At 37.6% G+C, this 27,621-nt stretch overlaps 1 protein-coding gene across 4 annotated transcripts in view; it reads left to right on the plus strand.

Annotated features, from left to right (window-relative positions):
• LOC149262626 (protein DWD HYPERSENSITIVE TO UV-B 1-like) overlaps nt 1-27,621 on the plus strand; it is a 257,742-nt gene that overhangs the window by 55,590 nt on the left and 174,531 nt on the right. For all 4 annotated transcript variants that reach the window (XM_089424988.1, XM_089424996.1, XM_089424989.1 and 1 more), the window contains exon 3: nt 10,458-10,524. In XM_089424988.1, coding sequence (XP_089281114.1) covers nt 10,458-10,524 — 67 coding nt within the window. The remainder of the gene's footprint in view (nt 1-10,457; nt 10,525-27,621) is intronic.

The following is a 27,621-nucleotide window of genomic DNA, read 5'->3' on the forward strand; positions in this document are numbered from 1 at the left end:
TAGGTTGTTGGCATTATGTGGACGCAAATATGTGAGCCCTCTAAAAATGATACAAGCCTTTGATATTGAAAATTGACATGTGGAAGGTGAGAAGTGGATAACCGACATCTTTAGAGCATGTTCACTCAACTTGTTGAGATACAATAAGATAGTCTTATTAATGTCCTACAAATGATCACAAAAGTAGTTTAGTGGGACTAAAAGGTACACCTAGTGTGAACACAATGTGGAAATGTGAAAGCAACTCCTATATCAATAGCAGAAGCAAAAAAAGAAAAAGCTAAAAGAAGAAACAAAAAGATAAGATATTTCTATTAGTGTCCTGCAAATGACCACAAAAGTAGTTTAATGGGACTAATAGGTATACTTAGTGTGAATACAATTTGGAAGTGTGAAACCAACTCATATATTAATATTGAAAGCAAAAATGAAAGAAAAAAGAAGGAAACAAAACTATGTGTTCAGCCAAAACCTAAAAGCTGATAATCTTACCAAAAGATGATATATTGTGTAGTGACACAGTAGAAAGGTTTGAACACTCGAGATCTCAATGTTGAGGTTGAGGTTGTGAGAGAGAGAGAGATGTCAAGTTGTATTATTTCTGATGGTTGAGGGCGAGAGAGGGGACCATGATATAGATTTGTTGTCAGCGTCACTGATCACTATGAAAGGGTCAATGCAATGGTGGATGATATTCTTCAAGGAGTGATCGGGGTTGACGATGTTAGAAAATCAATAGGTAGAAAATATTTTCTTACTTTGATAATAGCTTGTGATGATTTTAATTTATGTTATCTTCTTTTATCTTCTCTTCATCAAGCAACTATCAAATAAAAAAGAACATGAAGATCACAAGAACAATAGAACACCATATGTAGGCTCTCAGCTAGGGCAAAACCTCTCTTCTAGGGAAAAACCCAATCAAACTCTTCTTCTATTATAGAACTAGATCAAAATGAGACAACCGGTGCTTGACCAGGACTTCCACCAAACACTAAGTCAGCCCCCCAAAATATCTTCTTTCAAAAGTCTTCCTTCAAAGTACCAAAGAATAGGAGTCTTCTTTCAAGGAGTTAAAGTCATTCCTTTTGATGGTTCCTCTAATGAGTCAAAGTCTTCCTTTCAAGAATCAAAGTCAACAAGAGTCAAAAGAGTCTTTCTGCAACTTGACAAAGATTTTGGCTTCTTGCTTCAGGTCTGCAATTCGGCCTGCAGTCTTCGGCCTTGCAATTAGCACAAATCCCAAGAAAATTTTGCATGTGTGAGCTGATATAGGTCAGATTTAGGGTTTCTTCTTTCTTGCTTGGATTCTTCTCTTTTCTTCTAGCCTTCGCTCTTGTTTTTCTTCTTTCTTGAGTGCAGATCGAACTTGATTGGATTGGTACCACAATAGGTTGAATTCTTCTCTAATATATAGTCATCTTGAGGGTTCAAATGGGCTTCTCTAGGGTTGACTTGGTGTTGGTAGTCCATAAATGACACTTTAAAATCAAAATTAATGTTTCTTTCTTGATACAATGTGCCCATAAGGGTCTTATACATATGATAAGGATTATATTGACTCAATAAACCCTAGAGCATGAAGAACATGCTTGACCTAATTGACAATAATAAAAATAGAGCATGAAACCCATGCTTTCAAAATTATAATTTTCTTTTTCTTTTTTCTTTTACTATACATGTATTTAATAATTAAGAAGATCGAGCATAGTTACGTTTTCCAATAGATGGTACCCCACTGTATGATATTGAGGGGACTGTAAGAATGAAGGATCCATGTTCTCCTACCATCCAAGGTCGAAGGGAAGAAACTCCTAGTAAAAACGTGGCGACTCAATTGAATTTTGGTGGTAGTTTCATGGTGGAGATGCGCCTTATTAGCCACCAAGAAGTGGGTAACCCATAAAAGAAAAAGATTCTCCTCTTTGGACATCCAACCATCCAACAACCCTATATGATCAACACATAACATGATGCCAAGATCCTCAACTTCTTTCTCCGATTAGATTTCTATCCAAATCAACATTCCTTCTTGAAGGAAGGTGGGTCATCCATCGACAGGTACTTCAACTATTTTCACAGTCATATGCTTTTAGTTAATGATATGGGCATACTAATATGGATCAAGAGGCAAGTAAGATAATTGACCGATCTCGACTATATTTTTATTCCCTTACTTCACCTAGGAGGTCAATCTTTGACTCTAGCCTAGTGGGACCTCCTCTAAGGCCATAGGGTTCTAAGAAGGGCACTAATGGGGAGGCACTGATTGAAGTAGCATGCCCAAGATAATCCATATTGACCACTTTTTGTCTTCACACTTATTCATCTCCATCCTTCGAGTTGGTGGTCATTGTTCATTACAATTGGCACCCTTCATCCTCATCCTTGTGTATGGGTTGAAAACTTAGACTTGGAGGTTGATGCAACTAAAAGAAAGGTCAAAGCATAAGAAAGGTGTAATGAAAGAAAAATGAAAATGCAAAAAGATGGTTGGGATATTTATTTAGCGGGTGGGCAAAAGCCTAGCATGAGCTCTACCCTCCTCATTAGCCATATCCCAGTTCCTTGAGCATTTAATGCAGTGTTACTTGGGAGCGGGAGCGAAAACGGGTGTGGGACCGACATTTTCAGAAGCTCCCGGTTTGGGAGCGAATCCCGGAGTGTTTTTAATATATATATATATATATATATATTTTATATATTTTTTATATTTTGATACATATATGTCAACAAAAACATGTAGAGTGATGAATTAGATATAAAAACATAAAAAAACATAGATTGAACCATATAACAACAATCATCTAGAAGTTATAATCTTCATCAACCACGTCCACAAGTTAGTAACATAGTAACATACAACATATTGAGTCTCATGATTCATCAATCTTAAAGTTTCAAGCTTTCAAAATTCAATATATAACATTTATCATCATTGATCACCAAAGTTGTACTTGTAAGCTAAGTGTAACCATTACAACAAATAATATCTAACATGAAATGAAATGTTATAAAATGAAATGAAATGAAACAACTTTCAACTTTCATGAAGCATCATATTCATAATTCATTGCTAATGAGTTATAACTGCGAACTTCAAACTTAAATTGTCATATATTGTTTAAAAAAATATATAATTAATATGAAAGAGTCAATAGTTATAAAAACTACTAGAAACTAGAAAAGACAAGTAAATCTATTATCTATTGCTTATGCTTGGGCCTCTTGCCACCACGAGAAATGTCTAATTTTTTAGTCTTGTTGAAAAATCAGGATCTTTGTCATTAATATCACCCTCTAAGCATTAACATAAGATAGAAAATGCATAGCATGTCAAGTCAAGATTTTGTTTGAGTGATGCGTACATTTTTAGGAGGGTCATGATAGAGGAGTTCGACAACCAATGTCACTAACATCAAGGTACATAGAGGGATTGGTGCTCTTGATTAAATACGAGTTCCATACCCTAATACATGACAAAATTCAATGGAAACATTGCAATCCCCCAATCCTGAAATCCTGAAAAACTGATAAGTCTGCTGGATTTTGAATGAAATCTAAAATTCTACTTTCTCCATATGAAATCCAATGAGGTTGGAACCACTCTCAAACATCCCGAGTCATTTCATGGTAATGTTAAAAATTTAAGTAAAAGGATGAAAATGAAGATTACTTTAAGAATTTAACATTACCATGAATCACATTACTTTAAGAATTTAACATTTCCATGAATAGCATTACTTTAAGAATTTAACATTACCATGAATCGCATATCAATACTGGGGCTATAGGCTTGAGCATTACGCTGCCCCACTCAAAACTTATTTGTTTCTTTGAAAAAAATTGCATTTGGAACATTACTGCAAAAAAATATTTGCAAAAAAGTCTAAACGCCCCCGAAAAGGCAGGGAGCGGAAATTATGCTAGGGAGCGCGCTCCCATCTCGCTCCCGAGTCTCTCTTGCTTGGAGCACGGATTGGGAGCGGGATCGAAGGGGGGGGGGCGCTCCCTCGCAACACTGATTTAATGTTTCATGTAAAGAAAGGAACTCTTGTATGCCCCAACCTTGATGAGCAATAAACTGCTTCATTTTAAAGGGGTAATGGAAAATCTCAAAAGCAAGCTTGGGCTCTTGAGCTATGCACCCAATTAAAGGGAAATCATAAAAAATAAAACGCGCACTAGAGGGGTGGAAAAAGAAGGATGAGGAAAGGGGTAACTCATGCCTTCACATCCCTCCTTACATATATACACTCAGGTTGTTGGACCCTCATTAGTTGGAATCGTGACGATGACACCTTGCCTTGAAGTCCTTCCCACTCCACAACCACCATTATCACACACACATCTGTGGATTGTGTTAATTTTCCTTGAAAATCTTGCAACTGCTGTAATGAACAATCTGAAACTAAACATTCTTTCACCAAGACACAAAATTTTCTTAACAATAGATAAGCAATAAAATAATCACAGAGATAAAGACACAGTCACACAAATACACAATTCATTTTCTAGGGAAACCCAACTGGGAACACTCTCCCTTTGCTATAGAGTTTATTGATAGAAATATGAGCAATTAGATCTCTTACAAGGAAATTTATCACACTGATAACTAACTCGTTCTCACTGCTACACTAGCTAGAAACACCTTGCTACAACTTTGACCCAACTCCTCCTTGCTTGCGGCCTGCCTGGCCCTCTTTCCTTGCGTAAGAGATCTCCTATTTCCTAGCGCAAATTTGGTTGCAAGAAGGTCTCTCTATCACTGTGTATTGGACCCTCCAAAATACGCTCTACCAACAAGGCTATCACACACAAACTGGTGCAAACTCTCACAATCTAGTGACCTGTGTCTTGTCATAGTCCTTCGTGAGCAAGATAACTGATTACAAGTGTGCCATTCGACCTCCTTATAAGCTTTTCGAATAGGCTAAATCTGACAAGCTATATTTTTGGAACTCAAACTAGTGATTGATGAGTTAACTGGGTCTAATTGACTCATGCAACTTGTCCATCCTCACTTTAGAACTTGAGGCTCACTTGCTTGTCTTTTTCCAATGATAACTCGCGCTAGAAGACAACAAACTGAGCCTTCCACTTTTGCATATCAGTGAATTTGCTTCATGAACTGTCCTAACTAATAGGAATTCGCCTTGATTTTTAGGAATTTGTCCTAAATTTTAGGAACTCGTGCATGCTAAGCAAAACTACTTCTTGGCCTCTTTGAGTCAGGCACAACTCAAAGAAGGACCTTTCTCACTACTATTTTCAACACTCCTCCTTAGTGAGGAAGGTGCTTTTGGAAGAGCCTGGTTCACCTGGATCTGTCTCCAACACTTCTGCGTTCTCCGCTGTTGCAGTTGCTCCCTCTGAACCGGAAGACTTCCCTACTTTCTTCTACGAAACCTGATCTGAAAACCTGTTCTTTCCCAACATGCTCTGCGAGTCTATCACTTCAGTCATAAGTGCCATGTATCCTGTGTACCTTTGTGGCTACTTCCTTTTGCTGAAGGTGATATTGGAAGATCCAACTCTCCCCAGATATCCATTAACCAAATCCTCTGCCCTCTTGGCTCAAACTCTCCCTATATTGGGAGTCTCTAACTGAGTGGCTGCCTCCACTCGCCCTGGGCTCTATGTCATAGGGCCAAATTTGAACCTTGAGGTTTGAAATTCGGCGAACCAAAAAAAAATATTTCAAATTCATTTAGGTTCGGTGAACCTGATAGTCGAACCTCAACGAATTCGAACCTCAATGAATTTGAACTTGAAGGTGAACCTAAAGACAAACCTGAAGCCGAATTTCATAATTTTTTTAAAATATTTTGGGGTTCGAGGTTAGATTTCGGGCGGTTTTTGTCAGTTGTTTTAAGGTTTATGAGAAAAACCATGGGCAACACATGGTTTCTCTTGTTTCGCTTCCCACCAATTATTTTCCCGCAATGGCCACTGGTTTGGCTTTATTTTCCATGGTTATCGATAGATTTTCACAAGTCAACTTCAGTCTGAGTGTACTCGCTATATTGTGCTTAGTGCTGCCATTGCGTGTTGTATTCTATGCAATTTCCTGAATTCAATTTCTATATGCTGCTTGTCCCCGCCGCCCGGAGCGTGAAGTTAATAGTGGTCATGATTTGTAGCTCGTGGGTGCTTACTGCTACTCATATAGTTTTATTGATTGATTTTGATTTTTTATTATTTTATGTCATATATATATATTGAAAAATATGTATAGTCGAACTTAATGTCGAACCTCATACGAACCTCATCTGAAAATTTGAGTTCGAATCGAACTTAATTGTTTCCGAACTTGAGTTCGAACCCAAACCGTGTGACATAGCCTGGGCTATGCTCCTCATCATCCTGCTGGTCAGCCCAACTGCCAACTAGCTTAGACTCAAATTGAGATACTAGTTGAGGCTCCATCTTGAGAGCTCTATCTTACTCTCGCTCAACCACCACTTCTCTACTCTGAGCTCTCCCTGCCTTACTGCTCAAGGCTGCATATGTCTCTACCTGCAACTTGTAGAGATTTTTCACCCTCACACTTATCTGCTTCTTACATCTAGAAGCTAAGTGCTAGAGGTACATCTGAGTCCAAATAGGAAGCCGCCTTTTAGTTGAGGCTTTTCAATGATGTGATCCAAGTGACTTGGATGTACAATCTGTACATATATTCTCGAATGCTTGATCTAGTTCTTGCTTAGAAAACAAGAGGTGAGCTGGTGTGTCTAGATGCTCGGAGATATAGCCTTTGATAAGAGAAGCCTAGATGCTTTAAGTACCAAACTTGTGCATGTGTTGTGGGTTAGGTTGAGCCTATGGCCTTAGAAGAGCAAACTGCCAAGTGAGGGGTACCTCTTTGTCTTGGAGGTGGAGTCTTCAAGGTTCCAAACCATGTGTAGAAAGGAACCAAACAAACGATGTCCTCAAAACAAAAATGATGGGCTTTGAACTTTGCCTAAATTATGGGTTGGGGGACTATATTGTTGTATTGGATGATGTGCTTCAGAAGCAGGGTTTGGACTCATTCTTGGTTCAGTTGGTTTGCAACAATCTTGGCCCTACATCTTTGAACCATAGGGTTTTGGAGGTCTAATAATTGCATCTAGGAGTTGTAGCTTGAATGAGATGCCTCAAAATTGGTTTTGAAAAAAATTGTCTCTTGAGGTGGGCAATGGAGCCATACCCTTTGCTGAATTAGGGTTGGAGAGTCTAACACATGTTAAAAGGAGGCCCCATCAACTAGACCCTGCAATAGTTTTATGCTGTCGTGATCTCAATCTCTTCCCCTTGGAAGTAGTAATGTAAGTTAGAGCAAATCTTTGATGGATTGAACATCATATCCTTGGTTTGCCTAGGTTGACTATCCATTGTTAGAGGTCACAAAAGTTGGCTAAGACATTAATCTCTCGTTGTAGGGCCTCTAGTAGGGAGGCTAGTGCCATCAAGTCATCAGTGAAAAGGAGCAAGAGATCAACACAAGTTATAGGAGGCAACCATCTCTGTTTTGAAGATGCTCACTGAGGAATTATTCCAACTCGTCATTGTTGATCCCAAGGTGTGTTGGTGACACAGAGGAATTATTCCAAGTCATCATTGTTGATCCCAAGGTGTGTTGTTGACACAGAGGAATTGTTCCAATTCATCATTTGAGAGGGGCACCCTTGCTTAACTACAATGCTACTTTATATGAAGTCAAAGAAGCCATGTTTCGTATCAAGACAACCCAAAACTAACTCATATAGCCTCATGACAGCATCTAGAAGGGTCTCCTAAATGTTAGTCACTAAGCCTCTAGAATAGAGCCCCTCTTAGTATTGTGTTAAATGCTTTTTGAAAATCTACAAAGTAGGAAAAGAATTTCAAAGATTGGTGATGAGCTACCTTAATAATCATCAATTGTATGGTACTTTGATTAGAAGCTTGCTTATCCTTTGGCACTAAGGTGCCTACTCTCCAACGCATATGAAATTCATAGATGCACAACTGTAGAATATAGCTTTCACAACTGTAAAATCTTGTGGATGATGTATCTATCCATGTATTGAGGAAACTAGAGCAAACCACATGGTAAAATAAAGCAGTTATGTGTAGGTAGAGAGATTGGATGCTGTGTTTGAGGAACTCAGCTTGGAAGCCTTCCTCATTTGTTGCTTTGCTGGTGCTCATAACCTTGATGTCTTTGTTGGACAACAGATGGTAAGAAGGCAGGGGAGAGATTATAGGTGGGGATCTTGTCGGGGATATTGTGGAGGGAGGTTGTAGGGGGAAGCATGGATTGATGATCTTAAGTCTAGGGTAGGACATGGTGTTTAGGAAAATGGGTGTGCCAAAACATTTTGGCGGAGTGGCAGAGGTTAGAACAAAGCTCATGTCTCCTTAGTGAAAGGAATGTTTGGTTTTTATGGCCCATGCACCCTAAGGTTGAGTTCCTTGGTTTGACAAAGGCATTCCTTGACTATATTTGGTTTGTACAACCTTAGTGGAGGGGCTGCTCCCTCTTTCAGACCACCTAAATCTATGGTTTGAGGCTCTATTGTTGTGTGTATCTCTTGTTTTAACAGTGCTTGCTGTGATCTCATCTACTGCTGTAGATTTTTGATGTCTGAGATTTTAGATTGAAGAGAGAGAGAGAGAGAGGGTCCCCAAGCAGGTTTTGAGGGTGCATGTTTTCTTAGTGTTTCATTTCTGATGACAGTTGCTTGAGATTGTAACCTTTGATTCTCTTTGCTATTTTCGGTTTCAAGCAATTCCATTCTCACCTGAAGTTTTTTAATGTGAGGCATTGATATGGGGCTGTAAATCCATTTCTATTTGTTGCAATTGGTTAAAATCTTAAACCCTTTTGTTGGAGAATTTGTCTTTCCACCATTGGAGATGAGGAAAAGATGAGCTAGGGATGGATATGGGATAGCTGTGATAGGGATACATTGAGATGAGGACGTACTGGGCGGAAAGGGGAGTGTGAGGGTCAAGGGGGACGAAGGGACAGAGCATTGGGAGATCAATGTCCAGAAGGATAGAATCAAGGACAAGGAGGAGGGGGTTAGGGAGGATGGGGAGGATTATCTATGATAGGGATACATTGAGATGAGGATGTGCTGGGTGGAAAGGGGAGTGTGGGGGTCAAGGTTGATGAAGGGACAGAGCGTTGGGAGATCAAATGTTTAGAAGGATAGAATGAAGGGCGAGGAAGAGGGCGTTAGGGAGGAATGGGAGGATGATGTAAAGGCTAGCGGGAAGGGGGAAGAGGGGGTTAGTGGGGAGGAAGGGCTAGTCAATGAAGAGGGACTTGGAGTGAGAAAAATACTTGATGAGGTTGGATTTGTTGGGAAGATGGGCAGGGAAATGGAGCTCAACAAGGGAGAAGGGCCCATAAGAGGATAGAGCATGTTAGAGGAAAGAGGAGGCATAGAAGGTAGCGGGGGAAGTGGGGAGGGCCAAGCAGATGGTGAGGGTGCGTGACAGGAAGAAGAGAAGGGATGGGGAGAGCCCATGGCTAGGGATGGCATGTGCAGCTTTTAGATCCAAAAGACTACAATCCCAACATGACATGGAGGTGCTCACAGGAGGCTGTGGGTGAGATCAGAGGTTCAAGAGAAAGTGAGACAGATACACAATTGCAAGGTTTGAGGTATCTCTTCACAGAAAAATTGAGGTTGCATTTATGGGCCTGGCCTCTTATATCACTATAAAATCAGTTAATAACAGAGTTCAAAATTAATAAGAATGCATTTAGTTCGCCGAATGAACTAACATCAGTGTTGACAATTAAAAGCACTTGCTGATGGAGAGTTCAAATATTAATAAAAATAAACTTATTTTGTTAATGAGTAGCTTAAGTCTTGACATGAAAACTAACATTCTGTGATATCCTACAACAAATGTAATATGCTAAAATAACATTAGGACATTTATTATTTAATGTCATTCTACAACTAATGTAAGATTTTAGTATTTCATATAGCATTATTATGTTCCATTAGCACCTTAGTCTTGGATGTGAGAAATAGATTGTATGCTTAGCATTTGTTATATATACTAAAATGTTTGTACTTTAGTCTGTATGTGTAACCTCCAAATAAATGAAAAAGAGGAAATTTAACTGCCACTCTAGAATTCCCTATTTGAAAGGAGTGTATTCGGTGTCGGTCACATATTTTAGGTCTGTTTATTGAACCTCGTCACCTTTCAGGAATTGTACTGTCTGGGTTTCCCTTCTTTATTACAGTTATATGTTTCCGCATTTCCATTAATGATTTTTACCTTCTTGAGTTGCAGTAGAAGGCCTGTCCATGTTCATCTTGATCCTTTGCTGTTATCAGTTTTTCTAGTGACTTACGCTATTGTTATGTTTTACTTTTGTTTGTCAGACTAACTAAATGCTGCAGGTTTGAAGCTATGCTACTGTGTCATTACTGATGTAGGTTACTCTTTGGTTGTGCTTTCAGGTATACTGATTTTTGCAGGAACTGTGGTTCTACTCCAAACGATTCCATCTTGTTAGCTTTTGCCAAGGTTGTTTCTACATTTCAAGGGCTGGGAAAAATATTTCATTCACTAGTTGCTCATATGAGCTATTGTAACCATTTAATGATCAGTTGACTGCCAGTCACTTTGCAGTTTAAAAGTACAGTCATAAAGTTCAATTTCTTTTGAAACACTGTATTTATTGTGTTTACTTGGGGGTTCTTCCCTAAAACATTCTACATTTATTTAGAATTTCCAATCAGGGGAGAGACTAAGTTCAGTTTTTGTAGTTCTATACCCATTTCTATCTGTTACTCCAGGTTCCATGAAATATGTAGTCTTGCAATATCTCAATTTGGCACACAGTTTTAGCCTTACAAATGTTGAATTTTGTGACTATGGTTAGTCTTCATAATGTATATTCCCGTCATATATATATATATATATATATATAAAAGCATGTTCTTCATGCTCAAAAAGAAATTATATTATTTGTATTTTACAAAGAAAAATAGAAGGCATGTTCTTCATGTTGGAAAATGCAATATGGCAGCTCATTAAGTCAGATTTTCCTTATTCCTTAATACTTTGCTTGTGAACTTTATTTATGTTAAAATTGGGAACTAGGACCAAACTCCACATGGGTCATCTTATTTATGATTGCTGATATTTTTCTTGGATTCCTCTCTCCGAGTGGTGTAGGATTGATCTAAAGATCATCCGATTCCGACATGTACAAATGAAGTTATGAATTTATTTTGATTATGACAAATTGTCAAGGTCGGCCAGCAGACAGGCTCAGAAGCCCAACAGTCACGTGTACTCATCCTCAACGTTCGCTATAAATTCATGATGCTTGAGCCTCATTTGGACACACTCATTCACACACATCTCTCTCTCTCCTCATCTGATTGGGTATGCATTTCTGGGCAGTCTTCTCTCTCACACGTGCGAAGGAAAGAAGGACAATTCTGTTTGTTGCATTCACCAGTGTTGACCGAGCTGTTGGGAGGCTGTTTGAGTGCGTTAACTTGATGCGTTGACCTGTTTTGACTTCAGTTTGGGTGAGGAATCTCTGTCCTAGCAGGCCGCAGATCTGGGCACAAAAACTGAGGCAATCTGTCCTCTGTTTTGAACAGCGTTGACTGTACTAGGGCTGGCCGCAGGGCTGACCTTCATTGACCAGTTTTGACTCGACTTTTTCGGACTTGGGCTGATTAGATTTGCTGTTGGAGGCCAAAGTTGACTGGGTTTGACCGAGCTGAATTGAGGAAGAATTCTGCCCTGTTGACCTAAGTTACCAGGATACGGATCCGGAAAAGCCAAGATCTGGAAACGGCAAGTACAAGCAAATATAAAATATTTTATAATTTTTAAAATTAAAATTTATATAAATATAAACTTAAAAACATAATTTTTCAATATGTAATTTTTATATACAATAAATAATTATTATATAAGTAATTCCTAAGGTATCATTTATAAATATTAATTAAATTTATATAAAAATAAAAAAACATATGGAAATTTTTAAATATATAAATTCAATACTTTAGAAATAATTATTAAGTTAATCATAATATAATTAATGCATCATTTATAAATATTTAAACATTAGTTATTAGTTATAATTATTTATATTAAGCAAATTATTAAACTTATTTTAGAAAAACTATTTTTAAACTTGAAAATTTATTAAAATATAAACTTACATTTTAAACTTTAAATAAAATATCTTCTAAATAAATACGAGTAGATTATAATCTTGACGTCACATGTATTAAAGTTTATAATATGTATTTGTATTAAATAATATATCTTTGTATTAAAGTTTATAATACCGTCAACATAGAAATAATAAATTGTGGCCCGCCAAGTCTCTCTCGGACTTCATATCTGCTCATTCTTATCATTAGCTTCATTCACTTGAATTAAAGTTTATAATATATTGTATTAAAAATAATACATTTCAATGTAAAAATAATAAATTTTATGACGTCCAACAACTCCCTAGTTTATTTTCGCGGAGGGATTTTTAATCCATTTCTTAACATTCGAAATTGACTTGCGTTGATATTTCTGTTTAGAAATTTTGTGTTGAATTACAGTTTTTTACCCACGAAGAGAAATTTTTGCTGACATACGATATTTACACACGGAGATAAGATGGGCGGATCTCTATGGATCCAGATCTGAATCCGTCTCTGATCCGGGGATCCGCGGATCCAGCCATCAAGCTTGACGGATCCGGTAGCATAGCTGTTGACCTTCGTTGACTTTTCTAGTTAGGGCTCTTTTGCTGCTGTCATAAATGATCAGATTTGTAAATTGTACTATCTCTCTCTCTACTGAACTATTGAAGACTATAAGAAAAATTGATCAAGGGTTTCCCCACATTGGGGTTTGTCCCTAGCTGGTGCCACATCTTGTATCCCCTTGTCTTGGCTTGTCGTCTACTATTTATGTTTATGTTCTATTTGCATTTTATTATCATGTTGATGTGATTGCTAATCCTGATATTGATATTGGGCTAATAAAGAAATTGAAGTAAAATTGCTCTAAAGCATAGAACATACCATTGTTGCCTAAAATTAACATGGTATCAGAGCTGAGGTGAAGACAAAGCCCAAGCAAGAGTGAAAGAGCATCACCAAAGACGGTTTTACAAGGACAAAAAGTGCAATAGGTTCCTCATCTCACTTCCCGATTGAGGACAAGCTTTGTGATAAATTTGATTATCATGGATGGAAGATGTGTCTTGATTTGACCTTGGAAGAACAAGAAGTGATGGATTATGTGAAAGGTAAAATCCCTGAGCCTCCTTCAAATGCATCGGCTGCTGCGAAGACCAAGTACAATAGGGCTGAAGTCAAAGAAAAGAAGATTATTAGAGATTCCATTGACAAGCATCTGGTGGCCTACAAGGAGATCTACAAAAGGTTGATCAACATGTTCAAGGTTAGTAATGCTAATCAAATTTTATTTCTCAAAAATAAGTTGAAGGATATTCAATCCTACTTAAGGATCACTTAGATCAAGAATGATCTACTTTCGATTGGAGAGGTCATTCTTGACAGGGAACTTACTCTCACCACCCTTGGAGGACTTCCACCTGAGTGGTATGTATTTAGAACCACTATACTCAACAATGATTGAATTCCAGGGTTTGAAGAATTGATGTCGAGATGCATTCAAGAAGAAACAAGAATGGTGGAGCACGAAATGCCTTCTAATTGAAGCAACCCCAATGCATTCTCTGCTCATGCAAAAAGGAGAAATTATGCAGGGTCTAAAGGTCATCTCCATGGAAAGCTTGGATCTAAGGGAGGAAGGAAGGGCAGGTGCTTTGTTTGCAATAAGTTTGGCTACTATGCAACGGAGTGTCCAAATAGAAGGGACACATCGCATGATGATGATCACAATCATTCCAGGGGCAACTTCAACAACAACGATCAAAGGAATGGTAGGTCTAATGGCAAGGGAAAAAGGAACGCGAGACATCAAAGAAATGGTCGACACTCTAAGAAAGCAAGGAACTCTAGGTATGAAGAATCAAATGTTGTTAACAATAAGCAAAATGAGTACTATCTTATATCGGCCCTCTCCACTACCTCTCCACCAGACACTTTGGGGAATGGGCTAATTGATAGTGGTGCCTCAAGGCACTTCACCAGATACAAGGAAGCTCTCTCTAATCTGATAATCTGATAGAAAAGGAGACAAACTTGGACATCATCCTTGGAGATGATGCCTCCTATCACGTGAAGGAAGTAGGGAATGTTACCCTTCAATTGAATCAAGGTAATACTATTCATTTACAAGAGGTACTATATGTACCTGATCTCAAGAAGAACTTGGTGTCCATTTCGGCAATGGAAGACAAAGGATTTAAGGTGGCATTCATCGATGGAAAGGTACGTGTTTGGAAAAGAAATTTTAAAGATGCTTTTACTCTTGGGTTTAGGGTTGACACTTTGTATCAAGTTGGAGGAAGTCCATTGGGAGCCACATCTTGCGACACATCTCTACAATCTGAACTATGGCACCAGAGGTTTGCCCATCTTCATTATAAGGCCCTACTCGATGTGAGATAGATGGTGACAGGTATGCCCAAGTTCAAAGTAGAGCATGAAGGTGTATGTCCAGGATCTGCTGATGGAAAAGTTACAACGGGACCATTCCCATAGCAAGACCACAGATATATTGCAATTGATCCACTCTGACATATCTGTTATGATGCCCGTAAACTGTTTGGCAGGATACTTATATTATCTCACCTTTACGGATGATTATTCTCGCAAGACGTGGATCTACTTCTTGAAGAAGAAGGATGAAGTGTTCACCTGGTTCTGACACTTGAAAGCCTTGATCGAAAACCAATTCGAGAAGAAAATCAAGATATTGAGGACTGATAGTAGCACTGTAGCATATAAACTTACGCTGAAACACGAAGACTGATAGCTTGTAGACTTTAATATAAAAATACACACAGGTATTAATAATAATAATTTATTAATATATATATATATATATATATATATATAATTGTATAAGATGATATATGATTGTTACAATGAGGCCCTGCTTTTATACCTCAGTAGGTGGCTTTTCGTGAATGGGCATGTCTTTTAGACGTGCCTTTTTACTTAATTTAATGACTATTTAACCTAAATAATATTTAATTATTTAATATTTATATTTATTTTATTTATCTAATTGTTATGAATTATATTCATAACATAGCCTCTTCCTTCGGAAGCTTTGTCCTCAAAGCTATATTGCTGGAAATTTTCTTTCGTTGTTGTCGTCTCGGCATATGGAAGGTGGAAGGTCTCCGTCACTGGTGGTTCGCTAGTAATTCTATTTTGAGTCCAAGGTTGTATTCCCTTTTTTGTTAGATGATCCAAAAATACAATTTTATCATAGGTTATAAAATTAAAATAAAATAATTATTAATTTAAGATATTAAATTAATAATTATTATTCTAGAATGTTTAATTATTTAATGGAGACATTTAGAATTAGTATATTGTTGTAACAAGATATGACTCTCCAAAAGTGTCGTATCTTAGGCTCTATTTTAGGAGATTTGTTAGCTAGTTGTTTTGAATAGCATTTATTGTAAATGGACACTTGTTATTTAATAAGTGATCCATAATTAGAGGTAGTTAGGACATGGAGCTTATAAATAGCTCATTGCAAGAGTGTTTGGTTGTTAGGGTGTAAACTCTTGCAAAATCAAATTATGTAATTATTTTTTCCTGATTAATAAAATTACGTGTTTGAGGACACTTCTGCCATTATTGTGGTATTAGAGCTCCAGTAATGCTGCAGTTGATGTGAGGAGGAGATTCCAGCTCTACAAGTTTTTGGAAAACTCCATTGAATTATTCAGCGAATGATTGGTATGAAATTTGTCAAGTTTTGGTTCAAAAGAGAAGAAATTTTATTATTTTATTGATTTTAGATTTTTAAATCTGAAAATCAATTTTTTGAATTATTATCAAAATTGCTGTGTTTTGAATTTCTATTATTTTCTTGCCTTCAACCTCTGCCAAACTTCTGTCAAGTCTTTTGTCATTTTTTTCTGGCCTCAACAGTTCCTACTCAAGCAACTTCCAGCTTCTCTGCAAATTCAAGTAGCCTTGCATTTCTGTCCAGTTTTACCCTGTGTGCAAGCCCACGTGTCCATGCAAAAATAGAAGCAATGGTGTTCGTGCCTCTGCTTTCATGATTTCCACGCATATATGAGTTGGATATCTTGCTTTTAATAATAAAAGAATCATGAATACTTCAACGCTGTTGTATTCTCTATCGACAAAATCTCTCATAAATATATAATTTGTATCCGACACCTGACCTCCTGTCTGAAAAGTTTCATTAGATCATGAAATTGTCCATGGATGTCTCCACGCACTGTCACTGGACTATGAACAGGCTGTACATTAGATTCCTCCACCAGTATCTCCTTCACGTAATCGCACAAAAGCTTGAGTTCGTCCTCTGTAATTATTAAAGGTCTAACTCCATCACTACTGAATTCCAGAGGATTGGACACGAAGAAATTTAGATTTCCAGCAACTCGAGTTCGAATCTCCAGATCGGATCGATCTCTATTTCTCTCGGATTGCATTTCCGTCCATATTTCCGCAGACTTGGCAGACCATATTTCCGATGCGAAAAACACCAAGAAAGTCACCTGAACTGTAGGAGTCCGGCCTCTAGCCCTTTCGCAACAGGTCTAGGTTTTAGCACCAAAAAAAGAAGAAGGCGAAGCCAGCGTTGCCAGCCAGCAAGCGAAGCCAGCCTGCCAGCCAGCGAAGCAAGTGTTGCCAGCCAGCCAGCCAGCGTTGCCAGCGTGCGTGGAACAATGAAAAGTTTTTTTCTAGCGTTGCCAGCGGGTGTGGAACAATGAAAAGCTTTTTAATAAAAGTGCAACGCTAACGGAATTGAGGCACAATATTTGGTGTTATTTATTAATCCCTCAATGCATTTGAAAAGTGCACATTTATATTGCAGGTGAGTTTTGATATTAAATCATGAAGCTATTCATTTAAACTCACATGAATATTATTTGCACATAAAATGTTCATGGTTATAAAAAGCACGTTACTTAAGTGGATTTTCAATGAGGGTATATGGAGAAAAGTTTTGGAAAGTTTATTTGTAAAGATAATGGAGGGATAAAATACTTTTGGAGAAATAAGGTTTTTTATATTTTGTAAGTTGGAGAGATAAGGAATTTTCTCTTATTTGTAAAATAATATTTTTGGAGAAATAAGGTGTGAGGGCTTATTTGTAAATGTTTAGGGCAGTAAATTTTTTGGAGTAATAAGGAAATTTTATTTGTAATTTGTTTTTGGAGAGATACGTGTAGCATTGTAACTTAAAGTAATTTTACTTTGAGGGGGGGTAACATTTTTTTTTTTACCAAGTTTTGCAAGAGCATCATTGTAAAAGTCAAAATTTGAAAGTTACCTTGTAATTTTTGAGAAATTGGCTAGAGCCAAGTGCAAAGCTCAGTCATTTTTCTCCTGCTTCAACGACTATACGAGGGTCAAGGCCAAGCCCCGATAGATCGTGTTTTTTGTGTGGTGTGTTGTGTTTCCCATCTTGACATTTTTGTTCTGATTCTTGGTGCGAAGCTTCAACGCTACAATGTCTAAGTTGATTAATTTGTTTTCTGATACCGACAAACTTGAAGGCACAAAATCTTATAAAACATGGCATCGTCTCATTGAAAGCACCCTCATTTAAAATGAATTATGGCAAGGTATATGTGATGGAGATATTAAGCCGAATAAACCCACAGATGCATCTGCACTAGCAAAATGGGAAGTTAAGAATGCCAAAGCCTTAGCTCTTATTAAATCTTCTGTGAATGATGAAATCTATGTTGCAGGAAATGTGGTATAGAGGTTCGTTTCCGTACGGAAACGGGTACGAAACGCGGAAACGCGTTTGGTACGGCCGTGAAACGCGTTTCCGGCCGTACTGCCACGTTTCCCGAAACGGAAACGTGGCCAGTACGGTCGGAAACGCGTTTCAGGGCCGTATGACCCACGTTTCCTCATTAACTTGTGTTTTTTTTTTTTTTAATTTGTTTTTTAATTTACTTTTAGGGTATGTTAGTGACTTCTTGTTGCTTCTAGATGCGTGTCTAAAGTTATAAAAGTGAATTTTTTCCCTACTGTTGATGTGCAGTTCATCAGGAAGTTTGAGAGATATGCAGTTCATGGTAATGTTAAATTCTTAAAGTAAAAGTGATATTCTCCTTTATTTTTCATTTTCATCTTTTTACTTAAATTTTTAACATTACCATGGAATGACTCAGGATGTTTAAGAGTGGTTTCGCCCTCATTGGATTTCATATGGAGAAAGTAGAATTTTAGATCTCACTCAAAATCTAGCAGACTTATTTGTTTTTCAGGATTCCAGGATTGGAGGGATTGCAATGTTTCCATTGGATTTTATCATGTACTAGGGTATGGAACTTGTATTTAATCAAGAGAAGCAAGCCCTCTATGCAGGGGAAACTCCCAATAATCAAGATCATGTAGGGCACTAGGGTATGAAACGTGTATTTAATCAAGAGCACTAAGGTCATTCGACTATGTAGGAGGAGACTCCCAATACAACAGTGGTCCTTCTAAAGAATGGGATGTGGATGCAGAAAATCCTGATTTGGATCTCTCTCTTGCAACCTTATAGTCTTTATTGTACTTGTAGCCTCATATATTAATATAAATAAAGACTAATTTTGAGATTTGGATATATAATAAAGGTTGCTTTTGGATATTCCGATATTTTTATTCTCATTATGTGATCATTCATGAGTAAATGTGATGTAAATTAAATCTTAATGTTTAAGTGTAATAGATTATAATGTATCATTTATGCTTTATGATTGCACATATATATATATATATATATATATACATATTCGCGTTTCCCCGTTTCCAAAATTTGGGGAGGTCGCGTTTCGTATCGCTTCCCGTTTCGGAAACTCGTACCCGTTTCCCCGTTTCGTGCAACTTAGGATGAAATGTATGTCCATATAGAAAATGCTACAGATGCATGGTCTGCTTTGAAAACTTTTAAAGACCTCTTTGATACTCAGCCTGAATCAATGAAAGTTGATCTACAATTAAAATTGTTACAACAAAAATTGACTGAAGGAGGTGATGTTCTTGAATATATCTTAAGACTTAAGAATATTAGGCAGGAAATCATTAATGCTGGTTTTCCAGCAATAGATGATAATTTTATAGTAACAATTGTAATTGCTGGACTTCCTTCTTCCTACACGCATTTTTTGGAGACTTTACAATTAACTGAGAAATTAGAGAAACTAAAGTTTGATGAGTTTTGTGAAATGTTGATCCAACATGATAAAATCTTTGGGAAGAAGAAGAAAGTTGGTGAAGATGTTTTTCTCACAGAGGCCAGCACTAGTAAATCATCAGCAGACAGTTCTCGAGGCAGAGGCAGAGGGAATTTCAATCAAGCAATACATAATGTACAAAGTCGAGGTCAAAGTTAAAGCAGAAGAAACAACTTTAATAGAGGCAACAGTTCAGGAAGGAGTAATTTTCAAGGTAGAGGAAACAACCAAGGAAGAGGCAATTTTCAGGGACAACGAAATAATAATCAAGGTAGAGGACAATCTCAACATAGAAGTCAAAGCAGAGGCAGAGGACAATCTTCAGGAAGAGGAAGAGACTTAAGTCAAATTGTGTGTCGAAGATGTAATAAAGTTGGCCATTACGCTGAAGATTGTCGAACTTCTCTTAATAAAATTCCTTAGTTTCAGCAGCACTCAGCGCAATTTGCTAATGATCAAGATGATGATAACTCAAAATATGTTTTTACTTCCTCGCCAGCATCGCAATTTTTATCTCATCTTAGAAGCGACTATGAAGATGCCTGGACCTTGGATTCCGAGGCAACTCAGCACATGACTTGTCGACGTGATTTTTTTTGGAATTTTCAAGATTGCCAACTTAATTCCATTTTTCTTGCTGATGATACAAAACATACTCCTTATGGAAAAGGAGCAGTTAAAGTTTTTCTCCCTGGCATTGGAGAAAAGATGATTTCCAATGTATGGTATGTACCAACTTTTAAGAAAAATTTGCTCTCTTTAGTCACGATTCGACAAGCAAGACATCAGGTGATTATGGAAGATAGTTTAGTCAAGATTAATTCAGTCAAATAGAACTTGAAAACTGTTATGACAGGTTATGAAGATGGAAAACTTTTACAGATGAAAGGGACAGTTATTCCAAGGCATTTTGATTTTGCAGGGGCAGTGAGTACAAGTATTTCACCTGTAAGACTGTGGCATGTAAGATATGGACATTTAAATTTTGAGAGTCTTTCTCATTTGCAGAAACAAGGAATGGTTAAAGGACTTTCCACTTTCAAAAGGGAAAATGCAAAATGTGAAGCTTGCATTTATGGCAAACAAAGTCGAGAAAGTTTTCGAACAATTTCATGGCGTGCAAACAGGCGGCTACAACTAGTTCATAGTGATGTTTGTGGACCACTACAAACTTCCTTTGGTGGATGCAAATATTTCTTACTATTCATTGATGATTTCAGTAGAATGACTTGGGTTTACTTCTTGAAGAACAAGTCAGATGCATTTGATAAGTTTAAAATTTTTCGCCAACTTGTTGAAAATGAAGTCAAAGAAAAGATAGGTACTCTCAGGACAGATAATGGGGGAGAATTCACTTCAAATGAATTCAAAACTTATTGCAGTGAAAATGGCATAAGATGACATCTTACTAATGTTTACACTCCACAACAAAATGGAGTAGTCGAAGAATGAATCCCACCTTGTTAGGAATGGCGAGATCCGTGTTAACTTTCAAGAGGTTAAGTCCAACATATTGGGCAGAAGCAATACATACAACTGTCTACTTAACAAATAGATCTCCAACTGCTTCTTTAGACGGAATCACACCTTATGAAGCTCGGTTTGGTTTCAAACCTCGAGTTAAACATCTTAGAGTTTTTGGATTAGTATGTTATGCCTTAGTTCCGAAAGAAAAACGAACTAAGCTTGACTCAAGAAGTTTAAAATGCACAATGATTGGCTATTCTGATGAGAAGAAAGGGTATCATCTTTTGACCAATGGAAAATTCATTGTGAGCAGGGATGTCATTTTTGATGAAACTGAGAGTAAGAGTGCTGAAGAAATTGAAAATCTTCTTCACAAGTTAGAAACTAAAGGAAGTAAAAGAAATGGAAAAATGCAAAGTCAACCAACTTCACCAAATTGGTATGAACTTGATTTTCCTTCCTCTGAAGATGAGTCATCCAGTCCATCTACATCAACAACATCATCTGGGTCTTCTAGCAGTTCATCCGCATCTCCAAGTAGCAGCAATTTTTCTGACAGTGATTCTCCAGACTCTTCACCCGAACGAAGAACATTAGTTTATATTAATCCTCTTTACAATGATGGAGATTTTACAGAAGTGCAAACGAGTGAGCACCAACTACCGAAATGGGTAGTCCAACTTTTGAAAGATGTAAAGCCTGATGAGCAAAATAAAACAGGCACCAGAAGGGCACATAGAGGTGAAGGCAATTTTGTCTTGATAGCACATGATTTTACTGAACCTTCCACATACAAAGAAGCAGTAAAACATAAAGAATGGCAACAGGCTATGGTTGAAGAATATCAAGTAGTAATTGATAACAACACTTGGAAACTTGTTGATTGTCCATCAAATGTTAAACCCATAGGAAGCAAATGGGTTTATAGAATTAAGTAGAATCAAAATGGAGAACTCAAAAAGTATAAATCACGACTTGTCACAAAAGGTTTTGCGCAGCAGGAAGGCATTGATTATGAGGAAGCTTTTGCTCCAACAACTAAATGGAACACCATCCAAATAACACTTGCATTGGCCGCTCAGAAAGGATGGAAAGTTCATCAAATGGATGTGAAAAGTGCTTTTCTCAACGGGGATTTATAGGAGGAAGTGTATATGACCCTACCGCCAGGTTTTGAAATTGAAGGACAAGAACATAAAGTCTGCAAATTGATCAAGGCTTTATATGGGTTAAAACAAGCTCCCCGAGCTTGGTATGCAAAGATGGATGAATACTTTAAGAAAGTTGGTTTTCAACGAAGTGAATCTGATGATACTTTGTATGTGCGACAACAGGGAAAATACCTGGTAATTCTTATTATGTATGTAGATGATTTGATCATTACTGGCAACCATGATGATCATATTGCACAAGTGAAAAAGGAGTTACATGCAGGTTTTAAGATGACAGATTTGGGATTACTTCACTACTATCTTGGAGTTGAAGTCTTCCAACGTCCACATCATATTTTCATTTCTTAGAGTAAGTATGCAGCAGAGGTTCTTCAACGATTTGGCATGCAGGATTGCAAGCCCGTTCTCACCCCCATGGAGCAAAACTTGAAACTTTCAAAATTTGAAGGGGGGGAAAAGGTGGACAGTACAACTTACAGACAGTTGATTGGCAGCTTGATTTATTTGACAAATACTCGTCCTGATCTATCTTATGCAGTCAGTATTCTTTCACGTTTTATGCAAGAACCACGAGACAGCCACTGGAATGCAACCAAAAGAGTTCTTCGATATATCCAAGGAACAAAAGATTTTGGTCTTCTTTACACAAAGACTAAAAACTTTGTACTTGGTGGATATTCCGATGCTGACTTTGCTGGAAGTATTGATGATCGAGCATCAACATCAGGTTATTTAATGAACATGGGGTCAACAATAGTATCTTGGAGTTGTAAGAAACAAGCTACAGTGGCCACTTCTTCAGCAAAAGCAGAGTACATTTTAGCATGGGAAGCAACATGTGAAATGGTTTGGTTGTGCCAAATTTTGCAGGACTTGGGCATTTCTCAGGCAGAAGCTACATCATTATTCATTGACAGCCAGTCAGCCATCAAACTTACCAAGAACCCAGTTTTTCATTCAAAGACAAAGCATGTGGACACCAAGTATCATCATATCAGATCTCTCATTGCCAAAGATGTCCTCAAGCCAGTTTATTGTCCTTCCGAAGATCAGATCACTGACATTTTCACGAAACCGCTTGGCAGAATAAAATTTACCAAGTTCAGGGATGAACTTGGTATCTATTGTAATGTATCTTTGGATCATAGGGGGGAATGTTAGATGATCCAAAAATACAATCTTATCATAGGTTATAAAATTAGAATAAAATAATTATTAATTTAAGATATTAAATTAATAATTATTATTCTAGAATGTTTAATTATTTAATGGAGACATTTAGAATTAGTATATTGTTGTAACAAGATATGACTCTCCAAAAGTGTCATATCTTAGGCTCTATTTTAGGAGATTTGTTAGCTAGTTGTTTTGAATAACATTTATTGTAAATGGACACTTGTTATTTAATAAGTGATCCATAATTAGAGGTAGTTAGGACATGGAGCTTATAAATAGCTCATTGCAAGAGTGTTTGGTTGTTCTGGTGTAAACTCTTGCAAAATCAAATTATATAATTATTTTTTCCTGATTAATAAAATTACGTGTCTGAGGACACTTCTGCCATTATTTTTTTTTAATAAGTATTTTTTTTTAATAATAATATTTTTTTTTTTGCTCTATATATATATATTTTAATTAACTCAATTAATTAATTTTTTTTTCTTTGTTAATTACAACTAAAATATTGAATTGAAGCTTGAGTGTGAAGATCAGGCATTTGACAGTAATTTAATGAGAAATGTTGATTAATACAAGATCAATAAATGAGATCATGCCATTATTGACGTTCTAGGTTTATTTTCACTCTACGTTCATATCGAGCCTCGGTTCGAATGTTGAGGCAAGATGTATGCCTTCTGCGATAATTGGAATTCGACAAATCAGCCCACTCCAGTGATTTTCTCTTATGTTGTAAACTAATATACTTCTCATATGAGAAATATGAGAAGCATCCAAAGATTTGATGCATATACGATGCCCCACACCCACCAATTCAAACAACGAAGTTACATTTGTAGTCATATGACCCCATCTAACGCTGTATACACCAAAAAATCTATTAAATTCATTGAGCAGTGATGCAGGCAATCTCGCCACCTCCTTCCAACATGAAGAGGAACTTGTACCATTTTTCTTCTCCAACTCCCACAAAATCAAGCCCTGTAAACCATGATTAACCCCTACATTTGCTAGGGGTTGTTGAAGTATTGCCGACAAAAGTAGAACCCATGAGTCACAGATGAACGAGTCAGAGAAATGGACCAATTCAGCTGGCTCGATTCCTGGATCAGGAAATGGAACCGAAATGGAGGTACGGTCTTGCAGGCGGAAACCTATCACTCCTTGACCGATTTCAGTGTTCCACGTGAAGTAGAGGAAACCATCTTGTTTGGAAAAAGCAAGATGACCTCCACCTGCTTGCCTATCCTCTGGCAGAATTCCAGAGATCTTCCATTTCTTCTCACGGGTATCGTAGATTTCCACTATATGGCGTCCATTACCGTCCGGAGAAAACAATTTATTTCCCTCCATTTTTATTAAAGAAACCTGGCAGTCGGTGTTCTCTTTGTTTTGACCGATCAATCTAACTCTTGCGATGTTTGACCTCCACGCAGCGCTAAACCAACACATCGTTTTCTGCCCAAATGTTATGACCAAACGTTCCATGCAGCGTTTGATCTCCACATCGTTTCCTGCCAGAACGTTATGACCAAACGTCATGAACCTAGGTTTTGCGCTGCGGCAAACAGTTATAGTGGCTGAGTAGATGTTGGTTGCATGCCACGATTGAGAGCCTAAGCGCTGGTGCTTAGTGGTGGGGAGCATGGTGAAGGGAGCGTGTGGACAGCTGATGCAGTTGGAGTAGCAAAAGCGGGACAGAGCGTGAGCGGTGTTGTGTCGGGTAATGAATGACAGGGATGACGACAACGAAACAGGGACTCTTATTAGAAGAACCCACGTCCGGAAGAAACTACCAACCCTCAAAGAATAAAAATTGATATAAAAACTGCCAACCCTCTTTGACTCTTTGACCGATATAAAAACTTATATCATTATGCCAGGTAGCCGCAACAGCTCGTCGAGTTCTAGACTTTGCGCCATGAACGAGAGGAGGCCAAGGACTATAGGTTGCAATCCTTCATCCCCCGTATTTAAAAACCTAAGTAAAAATCCTGTAAATTTTGCACAGTGAATCGAAGTGTCAGGCTTCAACTGGTATCATTCTGGATGTAGATAGACAACAGAGTTATCGTTGTTGATAGCCTCATAAACAGCAAGGCGATTGGGAGCCTTCTTCCGCTCAGAAATACCTAATTTTTTTATTAAATTTGGCATAATCTTTTTACTTATACCTTCACACAAAAAATAGTTAGAACCATATCCGCTTAAAACTGAAGCAAAATTTACCACCAATGTTGCACGAAGCGGGGACGAAATGGGAACGTTTTTTGGAAGCGGGGATGCGGAAGTGTCTGCTATATATATATATATATTTATATTTTTTTGCATTTGTACTCAAAACAAACATCCCAAATACCAAATTAGTTGTAGAAGACATGAAAACATGCATATTTTTGCATAAATCAAGATAGACATGGCATCCATGATTCCATAGTAGTTACTAATATGTACATCAACCATCTATATTCTAGCAATTACAAACATACATCAAATTTTTAAGCATATTATAAAACATAAAACATTAAGCATATTATAAAACATAAAACATAGAGCATATTATGATTTATCTAGCAAGTGAGCAACTAACAACATTTGTCATGTCCAAAATTCAAATAATAATGTTTACAAAATATGTCACTTGGTCACCGCCAAGGCAAAAAAGGTTCAAATTCACAAGCCTACAAGTCTAATGATTAATCTATGACAAAAGTAGTAAATTGTGAATATATCTACTAATCTCTCCTTCCACCACGAAGAGAACGTGGCGGCGGGCCTCCACGTGGTGGCAATGAAGAAGATGCTGCCTGTAGAAGTTGTGGCAGTGGCACTGAAACTGATGAAGACGACCCCCTGCTGTTGGTGTTGAACCATGGAACCTAGGAACCAAGGGACTAGATGGGGGTGGCATCTTAACACGATCATCATCCTCCTGGAATCGCTCAAAAAATTCATGCAAAAAAAACACACTAGTTAACAAAAAAATTAAAAACATGAATTAGAGAAATGCTTTATAAGGAAAATTCATACCACAATGGACATACCTGGATAAGAGCATCCTCTAATTGCTCTAATTGCAACACTCCGTCCTCCAAATTGGGCTCCTCTGGATTCTTGTCCCAAATCAATAGGTCTTTATTAGTCTTTGCATCTTCACAGTGATGGGACAACAATCGCAAGTTGTAATGAACATAAACCAAGCTCTCTGCCCAGTCTAAACTCAACTTGTTCCTTTTAACACTGTGGATGAAAGAATAAGAGCTCCAACACCTCTCTGCAGAAGAAGTGTTTACCACCTGTGATAGCACCTGCAATGCCAAAGTCTGTAGAAGTGGAGTAGGCCCTCCATGCATGTTCCACCACTCAAGAGAAGAAAAAGTCTCTCGATCTCTAATTGCATGCATGCTCCCACATGGACTAGTGTTAAGTGTATAGTTGCTCAACTATCTCCGTACCATGGCAGCCTCCTCCTCATCAGGGATTAATTTACTCAATGCAGCCATATATTTTTTGTGAACCTCTTGATCTTGGTGTGGTTTTCTCCTACTTCCCCCCCAGGTATTGGTGTTGAAAGCCATGATGGATGATAGTATTTAGGTGTCAAAATATATGCTAATGCATGCAATGGAACATTTAGCATTTCACATCGGTTTTACACCTCTGCACGAATATAATTGTACAAGGTGATATCTCTAGACTCAACAATGTCTTTAATCTGCCCCAACATGCTATCCATTTGCTCATACACCTCCCCAATTATTGGTCGATCTGAATCTCCAAACTTGATCATGTAATAAATTGGTTTGGTGATTTGCAAAACATATTTAACCTGTGACCAAAAGTACATGTCAAGAATAGTGTCCTTGGCTGCATTAGCACCATCTCTGTCAGTGTTAATTTCATCCCATGTTTTAGCACACACCAAATTAGTTAAAGCTTGTCTCACCTTCACTAGCTGCCTAAACGTGAGGTAATAACTGGCAAATCTTGTCTTTGCAAGTTTAAGCAACTGCAACTTGGAGTTAGTGCCATAGAAGTAGTTTACCCTTGTATGCCCTGTGATGAATTTAATGAGTTACTTCCCTCTCCTGTAAAGCTCAGTAATCCACCCACATTCTTTATGCTTCACAATATCATGCATCAAAAGGTTCAATGTGTGAACTAGGCACCTAGACCAAAAGATGTGTGGATGAGCACGCTCAATAATTTTTCCTGCTGCCTTACAATTTGCTGCATTATCTGTGATCACTTGAACCACATTATTCGGAACAACATCTTTGATTGATTGCAATAGGAGATTTGCAATGTTTTGTGCAGATGCACTGATGGAGGAGGAGTCATGACATGTAATAAATATTGCACCACTAGCAGAAACACCAAGAACATTTATCAAATGTTGGTTTCTAATATTTGTCCACCCATCTGATACAATGGATACCCTAG

The sequence above is a fragment of the Pinus tabuliformis genome, chromosome 6, assembly GCF_031772625.1.
Source record: "Pinus tabuliformis cultivar Carrire ecotype Pingquan chromosome 6, CPIR1, whole genome shotgun sequence".
Taxonomy (NCBI): domain Eukaryota; kingdom Viridiplantae; phylum Streptophyta; class Pinopsida; order Pinales; family Pinaceae; genus Pinus; species Pinus tabuliformis.